This window comes from Alexandromys fortis, unplaced genomic scaffold (assembly GCF_014885135.2).
Source record: "Alexandromys fortis isolate MF-2015 unplaced genomic scaffold, M_Fortis_MF-2015_v1.1 scaffold_68, whole genome shotgun sequence".
Classification (NCBI taxonomy): Eukaryota; Metazoa; Chordata; class Mammalia; order Rodentia; family Cricetidae; genus Alexandromys; species Alexandromys fortis.
Genome location: NW_026067948.1, coordinates 1,472,819 through 1,493,632, shown reverse-complemented (window position 1 = coordinate 1,493,632; position 20,814 = coordinate 1,472,819). Strand labels below are relative to the sequence as shown.

Here is a 20,814-nt window from a genome sequence, read left to right as displayed (position 1 = left end):
ATGCAAAGCTAAATTCAGAAATCCACTAATCCTTGCTCCAGGGGACCCCTTCAGGATGGTGTTAGAAAAACAAGACAAGGCTGGGCGGTGGTGGCGCATGCCTTTAATCCCAGCACTCGGGAGGCAGAGGCAGGCGGATCTCTGCGAGTTCGAGACCAGCCTGGTCTACAAGAGCTAGTTCCAGGACAGGCTCCAAAGCCACAGAGAAACCCTGTCTTGAAAATAAAAAAGAAAAGAAAAAAGAAAAACAAGATAAAAACCTCCTTTTTAAAACTATTTTTCCATTTAGCTGGTTTTCTGTTGACCAAAGGATTCAACCAGGCTATCAGCTTGCTTTTCTTTTCCCTAGGGTGCCCTTCTAGGAAAGAAAGTGAATGGCCTATGGAGAAGCTAATTTTCCTCTTCCTCATTAGGGGACTAGATATTCTGACTGTGCTTCATGGGCCCCGAAATCCAAAACTGTGCCTGAGGCTAAAGAAGTGTGAACTGCCTGGAGATGCTAGAGCAGGCAGGGTCTCAACGGGAGCTGACCACACAGCTCCTCACAGACAAGAAGCTGGAGAGCGCTGATGGTGTGAACCCCTACAGTTAGTTCATCTATTTCCTGTAGTTTCTGTCTGTAAAAAGTCTCCATATCTGTTCTGATGCTCTCAGGTTACAGCAAACGAAAAACAAATAGCAGTAATAGACAGGAAGGTGGGCCAGACACTGGGGGCCTGTGAGACAGTGAGCTGGGGGGATGCTGGCCAGAACCTCCCCGCAACAGATCAGGTGAAGGAAAAATATTGTGTGCAGGGCTTGACACACTGTCTCCTCTTCTTGGATCTGTTTCTTTACCACAAAATTAGAAACATAACTTTAAAGGCAAGATACAGGGGCAACTACTAGCCTGATATAATCATCTAGCAGGCACTTTTGCTTCAGGTGAAACAGCATTTGTTTTCAGGTTTTCATGTCCTCAAATAGTCTGTCACAGTCCCCCTCACTCCCCAGTGTCTTAATCGGGCCCTTGGCCGTTCATTTATATTGACGACAGGCCCCAGTAAATTTTGAGGGTTTTGATTTTGAGGTTTTATTTCTGGTAACTTGGAAATCCCTTATAAGAATGTAAATACTAAACTAGGTTATTTACATCACTATGAATGAGTTTTCTCAAAGGTCTCTCATAGAGAGAGAGAGAGAGAGAGAGAGAGAGAGAGAGAGAGAGAGAGAGAGAGAGAGAGAGAATGAATAGAGGAAGAGCATGGGAACTGTGGGAAAAGGCTCAGCAACCAGGCAATGCCTCCAGGATCAGCACCCCAGGCTCACTCCTGCTCTGTGTTCTTGTGACCTCGCTCCTTTCCCAACCCTTTAAAGTTTGTCTGATTAAGTTCTGACACTTGTGATGGAGTAACATCAATGCTTTTACCTCCCCTACCCTTAAGTCTGCCTAAAATCCAGTTCTCTCATGCTTATACAGACGTGTTTGCCACCTTTGTGCTCCTTTAGGAGACTGTGATACAATCCTCTTTACCTACCACAACCAGCTTTGTTCACTGACCAAGGGAATAAATTCATGGCTATGCGTTTAACATTGTACATCCAGTTCTTACACTGTAATAGAACACCTGAGAAGGCTTTGGTCAGCGAAAAGGTTTTCGAATTTTGTCTGTTTGTTCATTTACTGATGGACAGCTTCAATAATTTTCTATTTATTTATTTATTTTGGTTTTTCGAGACAGGGTTTCTCTGTGGCTTTGGAGCCTGTCCTGGAACTAGCTCTGTAGACCAGGCTGGTCTTGAACTCACAGAGATCTGCCTGCCTCTGCCTCCCGAGTGCTGGGATTAAAGGTGTGTGCCACCATCGCCCGAGCTTCAATAATTTTCATCAAAACTATTTTTATTATAAACTTTTACATATCCTTTCTGCTGTTCCACTACCCACCTCTAAACATGTACTCACGAGAGCACAACAGGGATCTGCAGCTGACACCTTGCCGGCTTTGCTTTTGGGTCTCCAGCAGGGCCAGGCTCCTTGACCTAATTAGATCTCTTCACCTCCACACGGCTAGTAAATACTATAATTAATTTATAAAGGACTCTGAAACACCAGCTGGCAAATAAATTCCACCAATGATTCCTACAGAATAAGAAAACGCTGTTAAGTTGAAGGGTTATGAAGTATGTGTGCATGTGAGTGCATCCCAGTCTCCTATCACTGACTTTCTGAAATGTCAGTTATAAATTATATTAAATACACACTGTTTAATCATTTCTTAGAGTACATTTATTTTAAATTGTAAGGAAAACTCAGTATGACAAAACATGCTCAGAGATGTCCCTTTGAAGTCTGTGAGACATGAGTGTCGATGTAGATTCACATTGGAAATTCATACTTTTTAAGTACACTAATAAATTAGTGGCTGTTCCCAAAAGAATGTCAAAAAAAGGCAGACAACCTGTTTAAGAAGGATTTCATGTGCTGACAGCAGTTACCCATTCAAGAACCATGGCTAGTGAGACCTAAAAATGGCTCTTAAGATTCCTGACGCACTTAGTATAACGGGATGTCCCTTCTTTTATTAGGTTATGTAGTACAGCAAACAGAATAGAATCATTTCGCCTATGATGTCACATTGAATATAAGACTCTAGCAACAATAATAGCTGTTGTAAGCAGCTGCAACAGCAGTAGTAGCAGAATTGGGAGAAGCTCTCCTGTTGGCTTCGGAGCAATAAGCTCCATGCTTTCAGAGGGCCACATGATGCACGGCTGAGGTCCGTCTCTAGGAGCTGCGAGAAAGCCCTGGCCAGAATCTGCAAAGAAAACGATGACCTCAGTATTCAGAGTTCTACAAAACCAAAAACCAGAATAGCTCAGAAAAAGACTCCAAGCTTCAGCTGGGATTGCAACTACAAATCTACACTGTAGTGTGATGTTTTGATTGCATTCTGACAAAGTTTGCTTTGAATCAGAGGGCAGAGTTAGCCACTAGCTGACTAAGGTTAACCTCAGAGGTTTTAGAGGCCTGAAGAAGTAGTTAAGGCAGGGCTTAGGGAAGATTTCTGCCCTTTTTAGAGGAAGGGATGGAAGAGGTAGGAAGCCTCTGGGAGCTGCTCCGCTGCTTCTCTGATCTTTCGGGTTCTTACCTGATATCTGACTCCTGGTCTTTTATTGATAAGGATAATTAGATAAGCACATCACCTTGTGCCCAATGTGGGGCACAAACACATGAGATAGCTGCTCATCCATGACTTTGCCGCCAGCACAGCTGCTGCAGCCGGCTTGATCGCGGCACGGTGAAACACTGAGCAGAAAAACCAACTAAGCCCCTCCCAACCTTCTCAGTCACATAAACTGAGATTAAATTTTTGAGCTAATTTTGTGTTAAGTTGCTATTCAGCACACAAACACAAAGATCAATTAATTAAAACAAAACAAGCTACCTCTCCCTGTGTAGTTTTTCCCAAATGGCACTGCCTAGAGGCTATCATGGCCCTGAATACCATAACCAACTGGGTCACAGGTGCACACAGAAACCAACCAGAGCAAGCAGAACCTTTGGAAATATAGCTACAGGGAAGATACTCACTGGGGTCTGAAGTGCAGACTGTTTAGCAGAAGTGCCTTGCCCAGCAATACTATGAGGACATCCAAGACATTGGGAGGAGCTCTCTCTAACAACAATTTGATTATAAAAGTAATTACAAGCTACAGGGCCCACTTGAGGTGTGCCAACTCGTTGATAAATGTGTGGGGTAAGAAAAACACATTGCTTGGCTATTCTATTTATTGAGTCAGTACACATGAAAATTTTCCCCATTCCCAGAAGGAACCTGTTTATATTTTTGTCGGAAATACCATTCCTGGTTAATCTCACAGCTCTTACTGCAAGGAGAAGATGGTGACAGTGTTATCCAGTGACACCCTCTTACAGTCTCTTAGTTAGACAGTACGGCTGCTTTGCCTCTTGGGTTCTCTGATGCCATCTGCTTGGTGCCTACTGAGTCACTACACATACCCCACAACATCCACTGTGCAGTCTGTGAGCCACTTTACAGTGGCCTCCAGAACACTGTCAAGGAACTTGTGGAGGAGGACCGCAAACACAAGTGTCACCATAAAATGGAAGAAAACATAATTGTTGGTCTTTATAGAATGTGTAGCATTTACATTTACAGGGCAGTCCATCTTCCATCCACATCGTCTTCTGACCCTTCTGGGCCTTCCTCACGGCAACCCTGGAATTTGAATACTGCAGTGCCAACTGGGAGCCTGGCTCTCTCCACAGTTACCAGCAGTAAGGACAGGTGAGGGGCCCTAGGCAGGTGAGGAAGCACTTTCTCATTGAGGTAAGCAATGCCCATCATTTAAACAAGACTTTCAACCACCTAGGAGAGCAGGGAGATACTGTGTCAATTAAAAGCAAGAAAAGGTATGGCTGAAAGGGGCAAGCTGATTGTGCACTACCACAGTCAGGAAGAGCCCTGGGAAGAGACAAGAAAAACCATTAAAAAAAATGCTACCCAGCATGCCACTTGCAGCCCTGGATGTAGAAATAATGGCAGCAGGGGCAAATTAAAAGGGATCTATGACTACCTGTATTCCCCTTGGGGAAAGAGGAGAGTCCACACAACCTCACAAAGGTGACTTCAGGTCCAAAGATCATTTGTATTTTAATAAAGCTTGCCTGAGGATCAGAGAGTAAAACAGCCTTACTGGTCAGCCTTACAGACCAGGCAATGTGACACACACCTTTAATCCCAATAGCCACACTAGTCTGCCATTGAAACTGTGGTGCACTCCTTTAATCTAAGACCTAGAGAGGACTGTAAAACGGGAGGAGACAGCTTTCACTCATAGTCTGCTTCTGAGATTACTGGAGGCAGGATTGCCATTTCGGACTAAGGTTGAGGTAAGAGCCAGTGGCTGGCTGTTTTGCTTTTTGGATCTTCAGGTTGAACCCTGATTACAGCCTCTGAGTTTTTATTAATCGTGTTTCACGGAAAGTGTATTGTGGCCTGCCCACTATACGCTCCTCTTAATATATCACTTATCAATCAGTCAATCAGCACCATTTCAGTGGTCCAAACTTGTATGATCCCACCAAATAAAAAAAAAAAAAACTTCTGCCCTGGTCAGTGGGAATTTTAATCAAGCCTCCCTCCAGGGCCTGCCATGGCCATAGGTCGCTAGTTCACCTCACAGAAGCCAGCCCCAGAGCTTACGGACCTTCTGCTGGAACCATACACAAGAGAGCATCCGGAGAACCTCACAACCTAAGTGCCCCATCACTACCACCATGGGTAATGAAAGACATAGGAGCCACACAGGACCAAGTTTAGTGTGGCCCAAGACACAGGAGACCGGGATCTCTACAAGGAAGGTTTTCCAAAGCGCACATGGGGTCAGGACAAGCTAAAAGCCTGCTTGCTCAGGTCTAAGCATCGTAGTGCAGCCTGAGAATCCTGTAAACTAAAGACGGAAACAGTTGTCTTAGATGAATGTGTTATTGAAACACAGGAGCTTCTCTTAGCCCTTTTCAGACCTGAGGATACTTCTGCCTCAACATTCCACGAGACTACCTTTTACAACACACCTCCCCAGCTCTTTTGTCTGTTTTGGTTTGGCTTTGGGGGCAGGGGTTAAAGCATATATTCTGATGTTGGTTCTTGGCAAGTAGAGAGAGCCCTAACAGAGTAAAGACAGGTTTTTTTATTATGTAAGTTCACAATCTCAGATGTGTCCACCATACCTGATTAACCTCTTAGGGACCAAGATTTGCTTGTCTGCATGATTATTTATCAATCAATAAGTATAGCTTCATGTATGAGTAACTTGCATGGATAATTCACTCTGAATGTTTGACCATGATAGGTCAAGTGTACCCAGGAGATGGGACAAAATTACTAATCAAAAAATTATAATAAAAATAATGGGTAGTTGGGTTTTTCTTTCATGTTAATACAAAGAAATTCACTTTCTACTCTAGGAATGGCCCTCCCTGAAAAGCCCCCTATGGTCTTTGAACTCACCTGCTGCAGTTATGGCAGACATACACTTCAACTGTACTTATTCTATCCCAGACTCACTGTAAAGGACTCTTCTGTCGTGGAGTAATCCTTTTGTACACTGTGAAGATGTGTCGTTCTCATTGGTTTAATAGAAAGCTAAACAGCCAACAGTTAGGCAGGATTTTCAGACACACAGGACACTGGAAAGACGAAGGGGGGAGTCGCCAGCCAGATGAAAAGGAAGCAGCGCGGGCAGGACAGAGTAAAGGTAATAAAGCCACAAGACAAAAAGATAGATAAAAATGAATTACGTTGTAAGAGCTAGTTAGTTACAAGCCTAAGCTATTGGGTGAACGCTTATAATTAACAAGGTCTCATGTTGTGATCTGGGAGCTGGCAGGAGGGGCAGAAAAATCCGTCTCCACTTTTCTGATTTGACTCTCCCAGAGCCTTACCAGCTACACTCCCTCCTTTATTCCAGTAACTGCATGCCATTTTACTAGCCCCAGTCACTATCTCCAGTTCTCGATGGTAAGCACTGTGGGAGACTAACTCTGAAGTTACTGAAATTAACATAAATGGAATGATGTAGACTTTTCCATTTTGTGTCTGGATTTACCAGTTCAATGTTGTATTTCGGGTTACAATCAGTATTCAATGTGGCTTCAATGTCACTCTTACTGCTGCATGTTGTAGTTCACTAAACAACTGTATGATTATTTCTTTACTCTGGCTACCATTAGAACGGCAGAAAACTTCCAACTGGGAACATCATGAATAATGAAGTTATGAACACTGTTACTTGCATCTCCAGTATAAATATTTGCAGGGCTTAGGGAACACCCTGAGGAGTTTCAGGGTCATAGTGCATGCATTTGTTCAGATTTTAGTAGAGTGTGACAAGTATTTTCCAGAGGAAAAAAAAATGCTACTTGACTTGTTCTGAGGTTGCATAAAGTTCACTGGATTGAAAATATCATATAACAAACCAATTGTAAGCTGAAAACACATTGACTATACCTAACTGACTGAACACCATAGCTTAGCAACACTGTACACTGTACAAGGTGGAGTTAAGTCCTCCACCTTCATGCTATCTCACTGTTACTACCCTGGGTACCATGTGAAGGAACACACAGCCTGCAGTCCATGGGAACTCTAGTCATCCTAACCCCTGGACTACCTGAGCTTTCCTTTGTTCACTTTGATAGACGGGTACTAGCACCTCATTATGGTTTAATTTGTAACAGAGGATGGGGCAGGCCCACTGTTAATTCTCTTTCCCATTGATCACAAGGAAAACCTGGATAAAATACTCAAAGCCCTTCCTTATCTGAGGGCACCAAGAAGGAAATAAAAATGGACAAATAGCAGCAGAGAGGACCGGAACTTAGTGGTATGGGTTCGTTGACAGTTGCTTCATTTCCTTTTCTCTCTTGTAGCTGACTTGGCAGCTAGTAAGTCTGTAGTAATAGCACAATCTGTAATAATTAATTCTCTTTTTCTAGCCATATGAACTGGGGAAAGACACATTTGTGAGCTACCAGTTTGTAAGGAAATACTAAACTGTTTCACAGCTCTCCTCCTATCCAAAGAGTGAGAGTATAGGAGAAATTGTATTTCTGTATAAAAGCAAGGAAAGAAAATCTCTGTAGTCTTAAGTGTGGAGAAAAAAAAAATCCCACACCTTTCTCTTTTCCCTCACCACTTCACCTTATATTAGGACCCTGGTCAAATGCTATAGGTTATGACAAGCTGCCAAAACTTCAAGGGAAATCTTTTATTTCTCACAAAATGACCAGAAAAAAAATTACACTGCAAGACAGAGTATGTGAGCAAAATCTAAAAAAAAAAAAAAAAAAAAAAAGGATGGGAAAGCATGTTCTCCAAATCTAGTATGAACTCACACTCACTCAAGTTATGCACTCACATATATGAATGTGTGCAGAACAAATCAAAGCAGCATGGGAATGATTCATGTAATAAACTACAGCTGAAAGTACTGCTAAGGTACCCAAACAACCCAAGTGCTAAGGTACAGGAGACTCAAGAGAACAGCACAGCACCGGCTGAAGAGACAGCTCGGTGAGTGGTTCAGAGTACTGACGGCTCTGAGCTCAGAACCTTCTGGAACTCCAGTTCCAGGGGATTCACGCCTACTCCTGACCTGAGGGCACCCAGCATGCATGCGTTACACAGACATACATGCAAACGAAACACCCATACATGTAAAAATGGTTTTTTTTTAAAGCACAGCAATACTCAGAGGAGTCAACTGATATAGAACCAGTACTCACACGCAAGACTGAGCCTGTGATGCCAACGCAAGGATTGCTTGCTAAAAGAAAATAAAAATTCCACATTACCTAGGATTAAAAAATCAGGAAAAAAATCAGTGGTTATACAATACAAAATAACTGGGAAGATGTGAACAACTGTCAAAATAAAAAGATAACCAACAGTTTTCAACTGAGATGATCAAGATATTACAATTATCAAAGGTGTAGACATTAAAACCAAAAAGTAGCTTAACAGTTTTTCTCCTAGACATAAGCTACATGCTAGAAAACCTTTCTCATGTAAGTAGCAGAATTCGTGCATTAAGAATGTTCACGTGTGCTGATTACAGTGGCGTGGGGGTTAGCTTAAGAATGTTCACATGAGGGTTAATTACAGCAACAAGGTGTGGGTGGGGTTGGGGAGTTAACTGTCACAAAGACGTGGCAGCTGTAACGGGTAACTGAAACAAAGGTAAGCAACGTGCAACGACCTGCAGACTCAGAAACCATGCCGAACTATAAACTACCCTAACAGCAAATTACTCCTATTTCTCATTTTTAAAAAAGCATACGGTGCATGAACTAAATCTTTTAAAAAGCGAGAGAATAAATTTAAAGTAAGGGCCAGCGTTAAGACTGGAGAGCGGTAGTGGGGTAGCATCAGAAGACACCGGTAATCGTTACCACTACTGGCAATGTCCTATTTCTAAAAACCTTCGGATAGCTCCCTTTCGATAAGCCTGTGCCAGGCATATCCCTTACAGATTACATATTTTAAAAGCTAAGTTTTTAAACAACATCCCAAAGAAGAGAGTTGCTTTCGTTTATTAATAACGACTTTTCTAGTAAAATATTAAGCAGCCTGGCTACGCAGATTTCGAAGCCAGCTGGACCTAACAGGAGAAACACCTGGTGTGATGACGTGGCCTACGGAAGATTGAGGGAGGTTCGGGGCCGGCCTGGACGACACAGTGAAACCCAGGGCGCCCTGGACTAGTCTCACACCCTGTTCAAAACTCAAAATATCTTCTCCAAAGACTCGAACCGCCCACCTTATCGCTCGCCCCAGTGAACCCTAGGCAACGCCAAAGCCCATGCTTCCGAGCCCCGCCGAGTCACTTCCGCCTCCGCGACCCTAGCCCCACCCCGGAAACGGAAGCGCATCGCTCCGGGGTCCTTTTAAGTCTACGGGACACTCCGCCGCGCCCGCGACGCCGCGATGGCCACCAGGTCGGACTGTCTCCTCAGCGCCTGATCCGGAACGCGGCGAGGCCTCCTCGGGGCAGAGCCTCGGGCCGAGCGGCGGGGTCTTGGGCGTTGTTTCTTCACGGCGGCGGCAAGCTCGCGGCCCGGGTGGCCTTCGTCGTCTGACCCCGTCCCCCCTCCCAACAGCGGAGGGCGGGTCCGGCGGCGCGCGGGCAGCCCGGCGCGAGGCCCCGCGGCTCCGGTCGGGGACGTCGCTGCGGGCGGCTGTGCTGCTGGCGTCCAAGATGTCGACCAAGAATTTCCGAGTCAGTGACGGGGACTGGATCTGCCCGGACAAGAAGTGAGCGCGGCGGGGCGGCGTGGGGCCGGGGACGGCCCTTGTGGGGCGGCGGCGGGGCTTACGGCCTTGGTGGGGGTGGGGGACGGCGGGACGGTCGCCGCCGGCCTTGAGCGGGTCGCGGGCGGGCCGCACGTGACCCCCGCCCGGAGCTCGGCGCTCTGTGCTCGGTCGCCCTCCTCCGAGCTTGGCCGCTGCGCTGCGACCTCCGTCCCCGCCCGGGAGCCGCCGGGGCTGCTCTCGGGCCTGCCGAGCCTTTCCAGTGACTTTGGCTTTTTTTTTTTTTTCCCCCGCACCCTCCTTCCCGGAGGCAGAGGCCCGGGCGCGTACGTGGCTGTGAAGCCGGAGTGCTCGGCTGGTGGCGGTGGAAATCTTCCGGGATGTACCAGCTCGTGCTCTTAACCAGAGCCAAAGCTGGAGGAAGCCCGGGTGCCCTGCCAGTTCTCTCCGCTACCGAGCGTCTAACTTGAAGCCCCTCCGCTCGCTTACAGTTAAACACCGAAATAACATAGGTAGTGTGAGTGGAGAGCAAGGAAATGACGACGCTCACATTCACCTGATTGATAACCGTCTAGCAGAGTAGAACCGAGGTCCTCTTGGACATTGCAGGGAACGGCGTGACACTTTGGAACCATTCAGAGATCAGGACACCAGCTTCTGACTTGGTGCCTTGCGTGACTTGTAGAAAATGTGCTCTCTGTGTTCTTACTGAAAACCCAGCCCAGATATTTCGGGAGGACACTTCGTTCGTAGTTCTGTGCACCTAAACTCATTGACAGAAACAAAATGTTAGTTCTACTGAATATATAAGTCAGGGAAACATTTTTTTTCAGAACATATTTTCAGGGTTACTTGGATCTTTTAACAGAAGAGCAACCTAAAAGTTGGATGGTGCCGTTCAGTTTAGTGTTACACTTCCATTGACATTCATTTTTTTTAAATCGGGTAGTCCCTTGTTTTTCATAATTTAAACATTAAATGCTATTTGGAGTATCTAACATGCATTAATTGGTAATCAGTAAGGTCATGTAAGTGTATAAAATATAAAACCTTTAGTGTTTAATATAAGGTTTGACTTCATTGGTCGTGGTTTGATTTGGTTTCCGATATGTTTTAGGTTTGATAAACACTATACTACTTAAATTTCTTAACTGTTTAGTGTATACTTTTAGTTAACATAGCCTGTTTTTTTTTTTTTTTTTTTTTTTTTATCATCCCACATCCTACCTCTGAAAGGACATTTCATCAGTTCTCCGGAACCCCTGTTGTTTCCTGGTGGGTCCGTCCCTAGGATTGTGCTTCTAAAGTTCATCACAGCTTTAACTGAGAGTTGATTCGGTGTTCTTTTTCCATCTCTGGTACCTTAGTTGTTGAGGAAGAGTCAGGTGGCACTTTGGGACAGGGGAGTTTAGTGTAGCTAATGACACGTGCTAGTCTAGAGTTGAAAGGTTTCAATCCCGAAGTGGTTACTGTCGTTGAAAATACAAGGTTGAGATTTTTATCCAGTCCTTGTTTCTCTCAAACGATGCTGATGAAGATGATGGGGTAAGCTTGTTCTGTGTTCTAGGGTGTAGTAAGACAGTTTTAATATTTAGGAATCACTTCTTTACGTGCTTCTCATTTTATCTGCAGGTGCGGAAATGTGAACTTCGCTAGGAGAACAAGCTGTAACAGATGTGGTCGAGAGAAAACAACTGAGGCCAAGATGATGAAAGCTGGGGGCACAGAAATAGGAAAGACACTGGCAGAGAAGAGCCGGGGCTTGTTTAGTGCAAATGACTGGCAATGCAAAACGTATGTGCTTCAGATTGCCGTTACCACAGTAAAGATACTTCCATCACCACTCGTTAATACGGTGAACTCTTACTAATTCCATGGCAAGACAGTGTATCCTTTTCAGCCACAACTTTATTGGTCTTCATCCTAAGTATAGTGACAAGGAAATGTTTATCTTTGAGGGGTATTACCAATTGTTGCTGTGGTGAAGTGTTTATGAGCTGATACCCAAAGGGATGGGGACATTGACAGCACCAAGTAGTCTACTTCCTGTTAGTGATAATTGCCTCTTTATAAATGAAAGTCACTTGAGATGCATAAAAATTGCCTCAAGTTTCTTAATATTTTTGTCTTTCAAATTTAGATTTCATTTTATATTGATTTTTTTCCAGTCTCCACATTTTATAGAATATACATAAATCCTTCATATATGAAAAAGCACCAGACCAGAAAAGCATCTTAGATAAAGCGCTGGTCCTATAGATAGACCTTGAATCTATACAAGTAAATTGTTGAGCAACAAATGTAAGTCAGAGGATTTAGTGTACTCCAAAGGGGTCCTTAGAGGGGAATAAGAAGGTAGCCATATTTGAAAGGTGGATTCAGAGATGATAAATAATGGGATCTTTAATTAAAGTAGTGTTTTTCCCCTAGGTAGCCGAATCTCTAGTTATGTCACTTCTCGAACTATTATTTATATTGAATAGGTTTTGTTCTCTGCCTACATACTTCAGGCTGTTCTGGGAATCCATGTTCTCTAGAACAAAGTTGTATTTTGTTTAATTTTCATTACTTCTTATGAACATTGCTTGGTACTGGTTATTTCTTTTAATATTTCTTCAATGTTTGGGAGCCTTCTGATTTTATTTTATTTTTTACAATTGTAGTTGCAGTAATGTGAATTGGGCCAGAAGATCGGAGTGTAACATGTGTAATACTCCAAAGTATGCTAAGCTAGAAGAAAGAACAGGTAAATAGAGCCACGTTCTAATTGCAATTTCTAAAGGAAGTTACTACCTTCTCAAGAGAGCACAGGGGAGAAAAAGGAATCTGTCTTCTCTTTGCTTTGTTGTGTTCTGTTTATGTAGCCTTAGCTGGGCTCAGACTTAGTGTATAACCAGGAATAGCTTTGGCCTCACCCTCCTGTGTGCTACCTATTACCAGCATGAACCACCACACTTGGTTTATTCAAGTCCTTCCAGCTTTTCTTTCCTCACTTTGCTTGCTTGTTTGTTTTTAATTCTTAATATGTAAGACACTTACTACATAACATTCACTGGTTTTTTCTTCTTTCCTGGGGTTCCACCTCTTAACTTCCAGAGGCAGCTTTTCCTTCTGCAAGTTCTACCATTGATTAGATTTTCATCTAATAGTATGAGCATACAAATTTTGTTATTTGAGTTGTTACAGCAGTTTATGCCCTCTTTTTAAAGGATATGGAGGTGGTTTTAATGAAAGAGAAAATGTTGAATATATAGAAAGAGAAGAATCCGATGGGGAGTATGATGAGGTAAGCTCTCAATAGCTGTATACAAACTACATTTTATGTTAGAGAAATGATAAAAAATAGATAGAATAACCTGGAATTCAGAAGAGTTGTGTTTGTGTATGTGTGCGCACATGTGCTCTTGCACGAGTGCCTTTTAGTAGCCGTGTATGTGCCCTTATTTGTGCATCTGTAGAAGCTGTAGGTTGATACTGGACATCTTCCTCTTGGTATCTTTACCTTGTTTTTGGAGACAGGTTCTCTCATTGAGCCTAGAACTTAACTGTTGGCTGGTTTGGCTGGCCAGTAAGGGATCCTCCATCTCTACCTGCAAGTCAGGGACTTAAAGGCTCAAGTTTCAACGTCTGTCTTTCCACATGGACACAAATAGTGTTAGAAAATAAAATGATTTTCCTGTGTTTCAGCCTAAAGAAATATTTTTTTGTTTTTCTCTAGTTTGGACGTAAAAAGAAAAAATACAGGGGGAAGGCAGTTGGTCCTGCATCTATATTAAAGGAAGTCGAAGATAAAGAATCAGAGGGAGAAGAAGAGGATGAGGATGAAGATCTGTCTAAGTATAAGCTGGATGAGGTAACGACCCTGCCCTCATTCCCCTTTATCTTACTGGAACTGTTCTGAAGCTCAGGTGACACCTGGACCATTGCAGCACTATCTTGTTGGGGGGGGGGGGGGTTGAGGTAAAGAGTTAAGGAGTGAGCCATAGTATGAGTTTATGGTCCAGCTATCTTAAGACCTGGGGGGGGGGGGGGGGGGGTTGAGGTAAAGAGTTAAGGAGTGAGCCATAGTATGAGTTTATGGTCCAGCTATCTTAAGACCTTAGAATGTAAGGGGTTTGTTTGTGTGTGTGTGTTTTAAGAAACAAATGGTACGTGTTTATCTCTTTATTATATTAAATCTTTTAGTCTTCTAAGCCAAGCTGATGGAAGAGTGGGTGCCTATTTTTCAATGTGATTAGCACCTTGAAGTGTTAGTGGCACAGAACCAAGCAAATTGTTATTGTAGCAGAGAGATGAGAAAATGGTGTTCCAGACTAAGGCTGGTAGTGGTGGACCAAGAACTCAAGCCAAAATTAAAAATTGCTGACAGTTTGTTAAATGTTCTAAGAGCCAGTGGGGTAGCTTCTAGGATCTTGCCTAGACTGTCTGCCCAGTTCTCAAGTCGGTTCTATCAAATGAGTTTAGTGGGTGAACCCTCAGATGGAAAACAAGTTTACATTGAAGCATTTGGTAACAGATCCATCTGATAATGTCCTGTATAATGGAGATTCGTCTATTTTGGTGGGTATCATCCATATGTAAATATCTAAATAGAATTAAAATTTTATTAGGATGAGGATGAAGATGATGCTGATCTCTCAAAATATAATCTTGATGCCAGTGAAGAAGAAGACAGTAACAAAAAGAAAGCCAGTAGGCGGAGTCGCTCAAAGTCTCGATCATCTCACTCGAGATCTTCATCACGCTCATCCTCCCCCTCAAGTTCAAGGTCCAGGTCCAGGTAAACGGGTGCAGGCCAAGGGTAACACCAGTCAAAATGTCAGTATCTAACTTTCTACTTATAAACCTTATTTTACTTAAATACGCCTTTTATTTTAAATATTTCAGTCAAGTCACCTTAGCTAGACTTTATCTTTGTACCCTACAGATACTGTCCTGTATTTTCAGAAATTTCAAATCTTAGAAGTTGCTTGTTCTGTGTCACCCTCTTGGCTTTGACTAGAATAACTTAAGTTCAAAAGCACTGTGTAAGTGATATATACTTAAGTAGATAGCATATTTTCAGACATTATCAAGTGGATATTTGTTTCAGTATGTTAGAGGTTTAGTTGGAGATATCTGGCCATTAATGACACTTGCAAAATTTCTGATAATTTATTTTGGTATTCTTCTGAATAAAGGAAGAAATCTAGCCATTGGGTACTTAATGCTTCTCAAGTAACCAGAAATTAAAGCAGGCTGTTAGGTTGTTGTAAATATGTATTTAGTAATAAAAAAAATGGTGTATTATACAGTTCAGAATTAATGGCTAATTATTTTTAAACATATGTAAGAATAAAATGTGTTACCAACTACTTAAATTAGTACTATACAGCCTAACGATATTATTTGAGTAATTTTGAAGGCTGGGGAGTATACATCAGTGATACAGCTTTATCTAGCATGTATGGGGCCCTAGGCTCAACTCAAATCCTTCCCTTTCCTTAAAACAGAATAATTTTGAAATAAAAGTGTGACAGTTCCCATTTGTGGGGACAAACTAAAGATGGTGTCAGAGATGTCACTTGTGGTTTTCAGAGTATAAATCTTATATTTCCTGGGCTTCGCTCTTGCCAGTAATGTAATTACTGTAGAGCACTGCTAGGTTTGTTATCTTTAATTCTCTAAGACAAACAGGTGAAGAGTAGCCGTCAGAGGTGTGCTGCAGCAGTAGTGTTTCCGGCCTCTGAGCACTGGAGAACTCCATTGTGAACTGTGGCATTGTGAGCCCGTGCTGCTATTTGCTTACAGTCTAGGAGCCTTAGATTTAATCTGGTGCAGAAAGTCGCACTGTGTTTTGTTTTGTTTTGTTTTAAGCTTAATCTTTAATATAAGAAACCTTGTTTTGAGTATTTTGCTTGGAAAAATATCTTGCATAGATATCTTTTATGTGAAAAAATGCACTTTTAATATGTCTTTTTTTCAGTGTTCATATCACAGAGCTCAAAAATGTGGTCCTAGGGAAAAAAATGCTTCCATGTTGTTCCAGGTCCCGTTCAAGAAGCTCTTCCAGCTCGCAGTCAAGGTCTCACTCCGGTTCCAGAGAACATTCCAGATCCCGTGGTTCGAAATCAAGGTGAATGAGGTAGCCCCTCTCTGTAAGGCAGAGAGGAAAGTACTTAAGGCTCCCGAAGGCTCTGCTGCTTTCCCTCATCACGGCTTCTATTTGCAGTTGTATTTTAGCACTAGAAAGCTGGTGCCCTTGCCTGGGCTCAGTCTCACCTCATAGTGTGTGCAAGGACATCCATAGCCAAGATGTGTAATGTGGGGAGGTGAGGCCAAGTTACTCCACCAGGTAGCTAGTGTAAGATTGTGTTTGCAGTCGTTATTTAATTTGACATACAAATGATGCATTATTGCCAAAACAAAAAAGGAAGACCAGTCCGGTATGCAGTTTTTAGAATAGATTTTTTACAGGCAGCTGTTTACAGAAACAGCTTTGCCATTTTTATCTCGGTTTCTACTGAGTGTCTCCCTGACTTTAAAGACTGTTGTAAGTTATCTGTGTAACAATCATCCCTCTTAAAACTTAAGTCAAATAGGATGTTAGCTCATATGTGATAGAAGCCGTGCTGTAAACATTTCAGTTGTGTTTATTCAGATATCAAAGGGAAATGATTGGTAAAGAAGCAATTGAAACGCTAGTTTTTTGCTTTCTTGAAAACATTTTCTGTACTTCATCAAAATATGCTGCCTTTATGTTAAGTCACTGTATTGTTGTCTACTGCAGGCACGCAGCATTAACACGAAAGCCTCTAAAATCCCACTTGTGGGAATTGACATTGAAGTTTCCTAACAGCTCTTCTGGAGAAAGGTTCACTTACTTGAGTCCATTCTAGCGTTTGAGGGCAACTACCGTTGAGTCCCACTGAGGAGGAGAGTGGTGCGTGCCCTCACTGAGCCAGTGCAGTAGAGCAAAGGTGCTTTCCTATGTGTCTTGACATGTCGGGGCTTCCTTCAGACCCTTGAGTCTCGGTGGGTCCCTCCATATCCTTCCCAAACATTGTAATTGCTTACAACTTTCCAAAGAATTCTCCTTTTGGGCTTTCTCATTTTGTTTTAAGCCCAAAGGTGAATTTTTTGGGAAGTTTGAGCTAAATTCCTTCAACCACAGTATGTAAATGAACATAGATTTGCATTTAAAATTTTTACATCTACTTCCACCTAAAACGTGAATGTCACAACTTCATGTTTCATGGCACAGATCTAAGCACAAACCAAGTTTTAAAGCTGCCATTTTCTTTGACTACTTACAACATAGTGTTCTGTCTTTCTGGGCTGTGTCCCTGGGTTCTCTGCTGCACCTTACCTGTAAGAAGTTAAGTTCATTGTCCTCAGTAGATTTTATATAGTGTGGATTTTCCCAAAATGGAAGGATCTAATTTCTGACCATGAAGTCACAGAATTGAACTTATGTCTTGATTTCACTAATTATATATTTTAAGTTGTAAAGCTATAAGCAATTATAAAATTATTCTGTCATAATTCCGTAAGCTGCTTTTTAATTACAAGGGGTAAATATTTAGAATTTTTTTAAAGATAAAATGGTTGTGCATAAATAGAACATGTTGAAGGTTGACCCAGAAGTCTTCTGCTGAGTAAGCAGTAAGTATTCCTTCTTACAAAGCTCTCATAGTCACAGTCCTGTTTGCTTTTGGGAACTGGACAGTCTGCACTTCTGCCCTTAATGAAACGTCTGCTTTGTCTCTCAATCAATGAAGATCCAGCTCCAGGTCCCACAGGGGCTCTTCCTCCCCAAGAAAAAGATCTTACTCGAGTTCTTCATCATCTCCTGAGAGAGACAGGAAGAGGAGTCGCTCTAGACCTTCTTCACCCGCCGTTCGCAAAAAAAGACGAACGAGATCACGGTCACCCGAAAGGTTTGGGTTTCTGTAGCATAAGAATGGGTGTTCTTACATGTATTGAGTAGATGGACTTTCTAGGGTTAGGTTTCTTTCTCCTTTGTTCTTTATATTTTTCATCTTTAAACTTCAGAAATCAAATTACTTTGTTTAGCTTGTTAATAACTTTAGAAAAACTTATGGGACAGACTGTTCACTGAGCATTTTATTGTTTGAATTTTTATTTCCATGTATATATTATTATAGCCAACTCTCGGTTATTTTTGTGTTGAAATCCAAAAGCTGTGTGTTGAAATAACTTATGTGTTTGTTTTTTAAATTAAATACTCAAAATGGTAGGGATTCTAGGGGACCTAATCAGGATTAACTTGCAAGATCATTGGAATCTATCCTCATTTAAATACAAATAAGTGTGTTTCCATAGCAAGTGACTCTTATGCCCTTGGAAATTACTCCTTGTAGTTAGCACCTCTTTCTTCTTGCCGTCCAGATCTATTTTTTCTCTTGAAAAGGACTTTCACTGGGTGCCTGTACCTACAATGCACTTGTCATGAGCGTAGTCAGCCTGCAACAGAGTTGATTACTCGGTTTCACTAATTTTCTCTTGTTCTCAATATCTTATGATTTGTAGCTGCATTTGTAATCTTAGCAAATTTTCCATATCTTCTCAGCTTGTGAAAGAAAAGAATGATCAATAGAGTCTGGTGACGGCCAGGGTCAGTGGGTAGGGATCATGTTATTCCTGCTCTCAAAGAGTTAGATATCCTTGGTACCCGGACTTCAAGATTATGCCCAGTCTTCTTTCTGTACATTGTTTCTTTATAAGAAAATTACTGTGTACTTAAGTGAAATTCATTCTGATGCCTTCTTACCACTTCTGCAAATTTTTATCTTAGCCACATATAAACCCCCATTGTTGTCATCTAAACTTAATTCACATGTTCTCTATTCCATAAGCCAGGTGATTGGTGAAAACATTAAACAACCCTGAGCCCAGGGCCAGCCCCTGCGGACCACCACCACTTTGCCCAGGTTGATACTGACTTACTCATATTGGCTGCATGACTCTAGCACTTAGCTAACTCTACAGTCACCTTATGTGATCTAGACTTCCAAAACCTCACTGCTTTGAGTGTACCTTCTCATACACCAGAAACCTGCTGTGTGCATAGAGACCTGGTGTGATTTTATTATACGCCTTTCTTGTACATGTGTATGATTGCAGGCTTTTTTCAGGGCTTCCCCTTCGTTCCTGGAATAATTGAGAGGTGGCTATATTTGAAATGAGTGTTTATTCTTAACTTGTAGGGAGTTTGAGTTAAAATCACATCGATTCTGGGCTCACTTCCAAAAGTGTATATCAGCCGTCCTAGGTTTAATTACTCCTGCCAGCATCGAGATACCTAGTGTTTGCTCTGCTCTTTTCTGGTGTTTGCTCGGCTCAGTGCTGTTTACAGATTGTGCTGCTCTCTTGTGTCTTACAGGCACCACAGGTCGTCTTCTGGATCAACCCATTCTGGTTCCCGGTCAAGTTCAAAAAAGAAATAATGTATTAAAATTTACATCTTTAAAAACATTGAATACAGTGCATGAAGCATATTTTTTAGGAAGTTGATGTCTCATTTGGTCAGAAGTGCTACTACATTTGCTAGTAGAGGTGCATGCCTTTATTGCTTTTCAAAACAGTACAACTGTGTTTATTTGTGAAATTGAAGTAAATTGCATTTTAAGCCATACTGTTCCCCAGACAAATGCTCTCTATTCATTATTACAACCATTCGCTTCGTTTAAAGACAGCTGTAACTGAGTCCTTGGTTTCTTTGTCCATTTCATTTCTAAATGTCCTATTGACTGAGACAGGGTTGTCTGGGCTTGCCTGGACTCCAGACACGTGGGCAAGGCTAATAAACTTGTTGGAATAACCAATTCATGTTCATATGGGAGGAGTGGTCAACCTGGTTATGTTTACTTGTGCTAGTAATTTCTTACCAGAAATTAACGACATCACAAAGCTGACAACCGGGAACTTTGCGTTCTCTCTACTGAGGGTGCCTTAGAATCCCTGTCTCAGCAGCTCTGCGCCACTTCTAACGCGAGAGGATAGGTGTTTTTAAAATCTAGTTAACAAACATTGTGCTTGATTGATAAAGGTTTAAAAAAGGCCAAATCATAGTTAATGAGCAAATTGAAGAAAGCTTTTGAAGCCTATTTCTCAGTGACAGGCTGACAGAGACGCGAATTTAAATGATTTGCCTTGAGATGTCTGATTTTTTTTTTCCAACACTGTAGATATCTAAGTAACAGAATCCTTATTTCTGCATCATTTAAGGAAAGTCTTTTTTTTTTCTCACCTGAAAAAACATATGGCTTAAAATGCTTTCAGAGTTTTATTTCTAAAATTAAAATCTAGTCACTTGAGATCCATTTTGTTCTCTGGTTTAAAAGTTGAAAGGTTTCTCCTAACAGTCTCTCCCGCAGCAAAACAAGGTAAGTATACAAGGGACCAGCAGTTGTGTTGGAGCTCCTTGTTAGAGGAACTGTGGTTCCTGTTTCTCCCTTCTTAGTATTGTCTGCTGCAGTTTAAATAAGTAAAGCATTCTAGGATGTTCAGAGACAGATCAAACAAAATGTTTTTATTTTAAAGTGAGTGTTTTTCACCTCAATTGATCTAAAGATAAAAACAGAATATCGTATGTAGAAATATTTTCGTAATATTTTTACAAGCTTTCCTGTGTTGTCTTATTTTCCTTGCTGCATTTACTGTAGGTTGCACACGAGCTCTTACTCTCTTGTGATTGTGCCTCAGACTTCTCAAAAGTCGACTTTCTCAGTTGCCCAGATCTTCTAGATCCAACGTGTTAGCCTTCGTTTGTTCTTGTGCTTTCTGTATTTAACACTTGGGCTGTACTAGGCAAATACAAGATTATAAATTTAGCTAATAGAAGTTTACAAACAGTTCAGATGATTATGATTTGATTTGGTTTAATTGAGCTGTACTAGTTCATTTCATAAGGAAATGACACTGTAGACAAATGTAAATAAAATCTGTGAGTCAAGCATCAAGTGTTGGTTATTAGAAATAAACTAGAAAATTTTAA

General features: G+C 41.9%; 1 protein-coding gene and 1 long non-coding RNA gene across 8 annotated transcripts; one reads left to right on the top strand and one right to left on the bottom strand.

The window, feature by feature from the left end:
* Window positions 1–2,241: 2,241 nt before the first annotated feature.
* On the bottom strand, window positions 2,242–9,426 carry LOC126506134 (uncharacterized). Of its 4 annotated transcripts, none has more exons than XR_007593123.1 (4): window positions 9,325–9,426; window positions 8,291–8,331; window positions 6,015–6,193; window positions 2,242–2,795 (listed from the first exon to the last, which is right to left on the bottom strand). It is a non-coding gene; the product is annotated as an uncharacterized lncRNA (long non-coding RNA). The 4 variants fall into 4 exon arrangements; XR_007593122.1 differs by having other exon boundaries at window positions 8,291–8,359; window positions 9,325–9,415; XR_007593124.1 differs by lacking the exon at window positions 6,015–6,193 and having other exon boundaries at window positions 2,244–2,795; window positions 8,291–8,359; window positions 9,325–9,415.
* Window positions 9,427–9,500: 74 nt separating this feature from the next.
* Window positions 9,501–20,814, top strand: Zranb2 (zinc finger RANBP2-type containing 2). Of its 4 annotated transcripts, XM_050149458.1 has the most exons (10): window positions 9,501–9,818; window positions 11,448–11,609; window positions 12,479–12,561; window positions 13,025–13,101; window positions 13,534–13,668; window positions 14,426–14,595; window positions 15,844–15,930; window positions 17,576–17,734; window positions 18,674–18,748; window positions 19,201–20,814. In XM_050149458.1, exons 1-9 carry the CDS (start codon window positions 9,763–9,765, stop codon window positions 18,705–18,707), a joined length of 963 nt encoding a protein of 320 aa, XP_050005415.1. In that variant the 5' UTR covers window positions 9,501–9,762; the 3' UTR covers window positions 18,708–18,748; window positions 19,201–20,814. The 4 variants fall into 4 exon arrangements, with proteins under 4 accessions (XP_050005415.1, XP_050005412.1, XP_050005414.1 ...); XM_050149455.1 differs by lacking the exon at window positions 18,674–18,748; XM_050149457.1 differs by having other exon boundaries at window positions 18,674–20,814.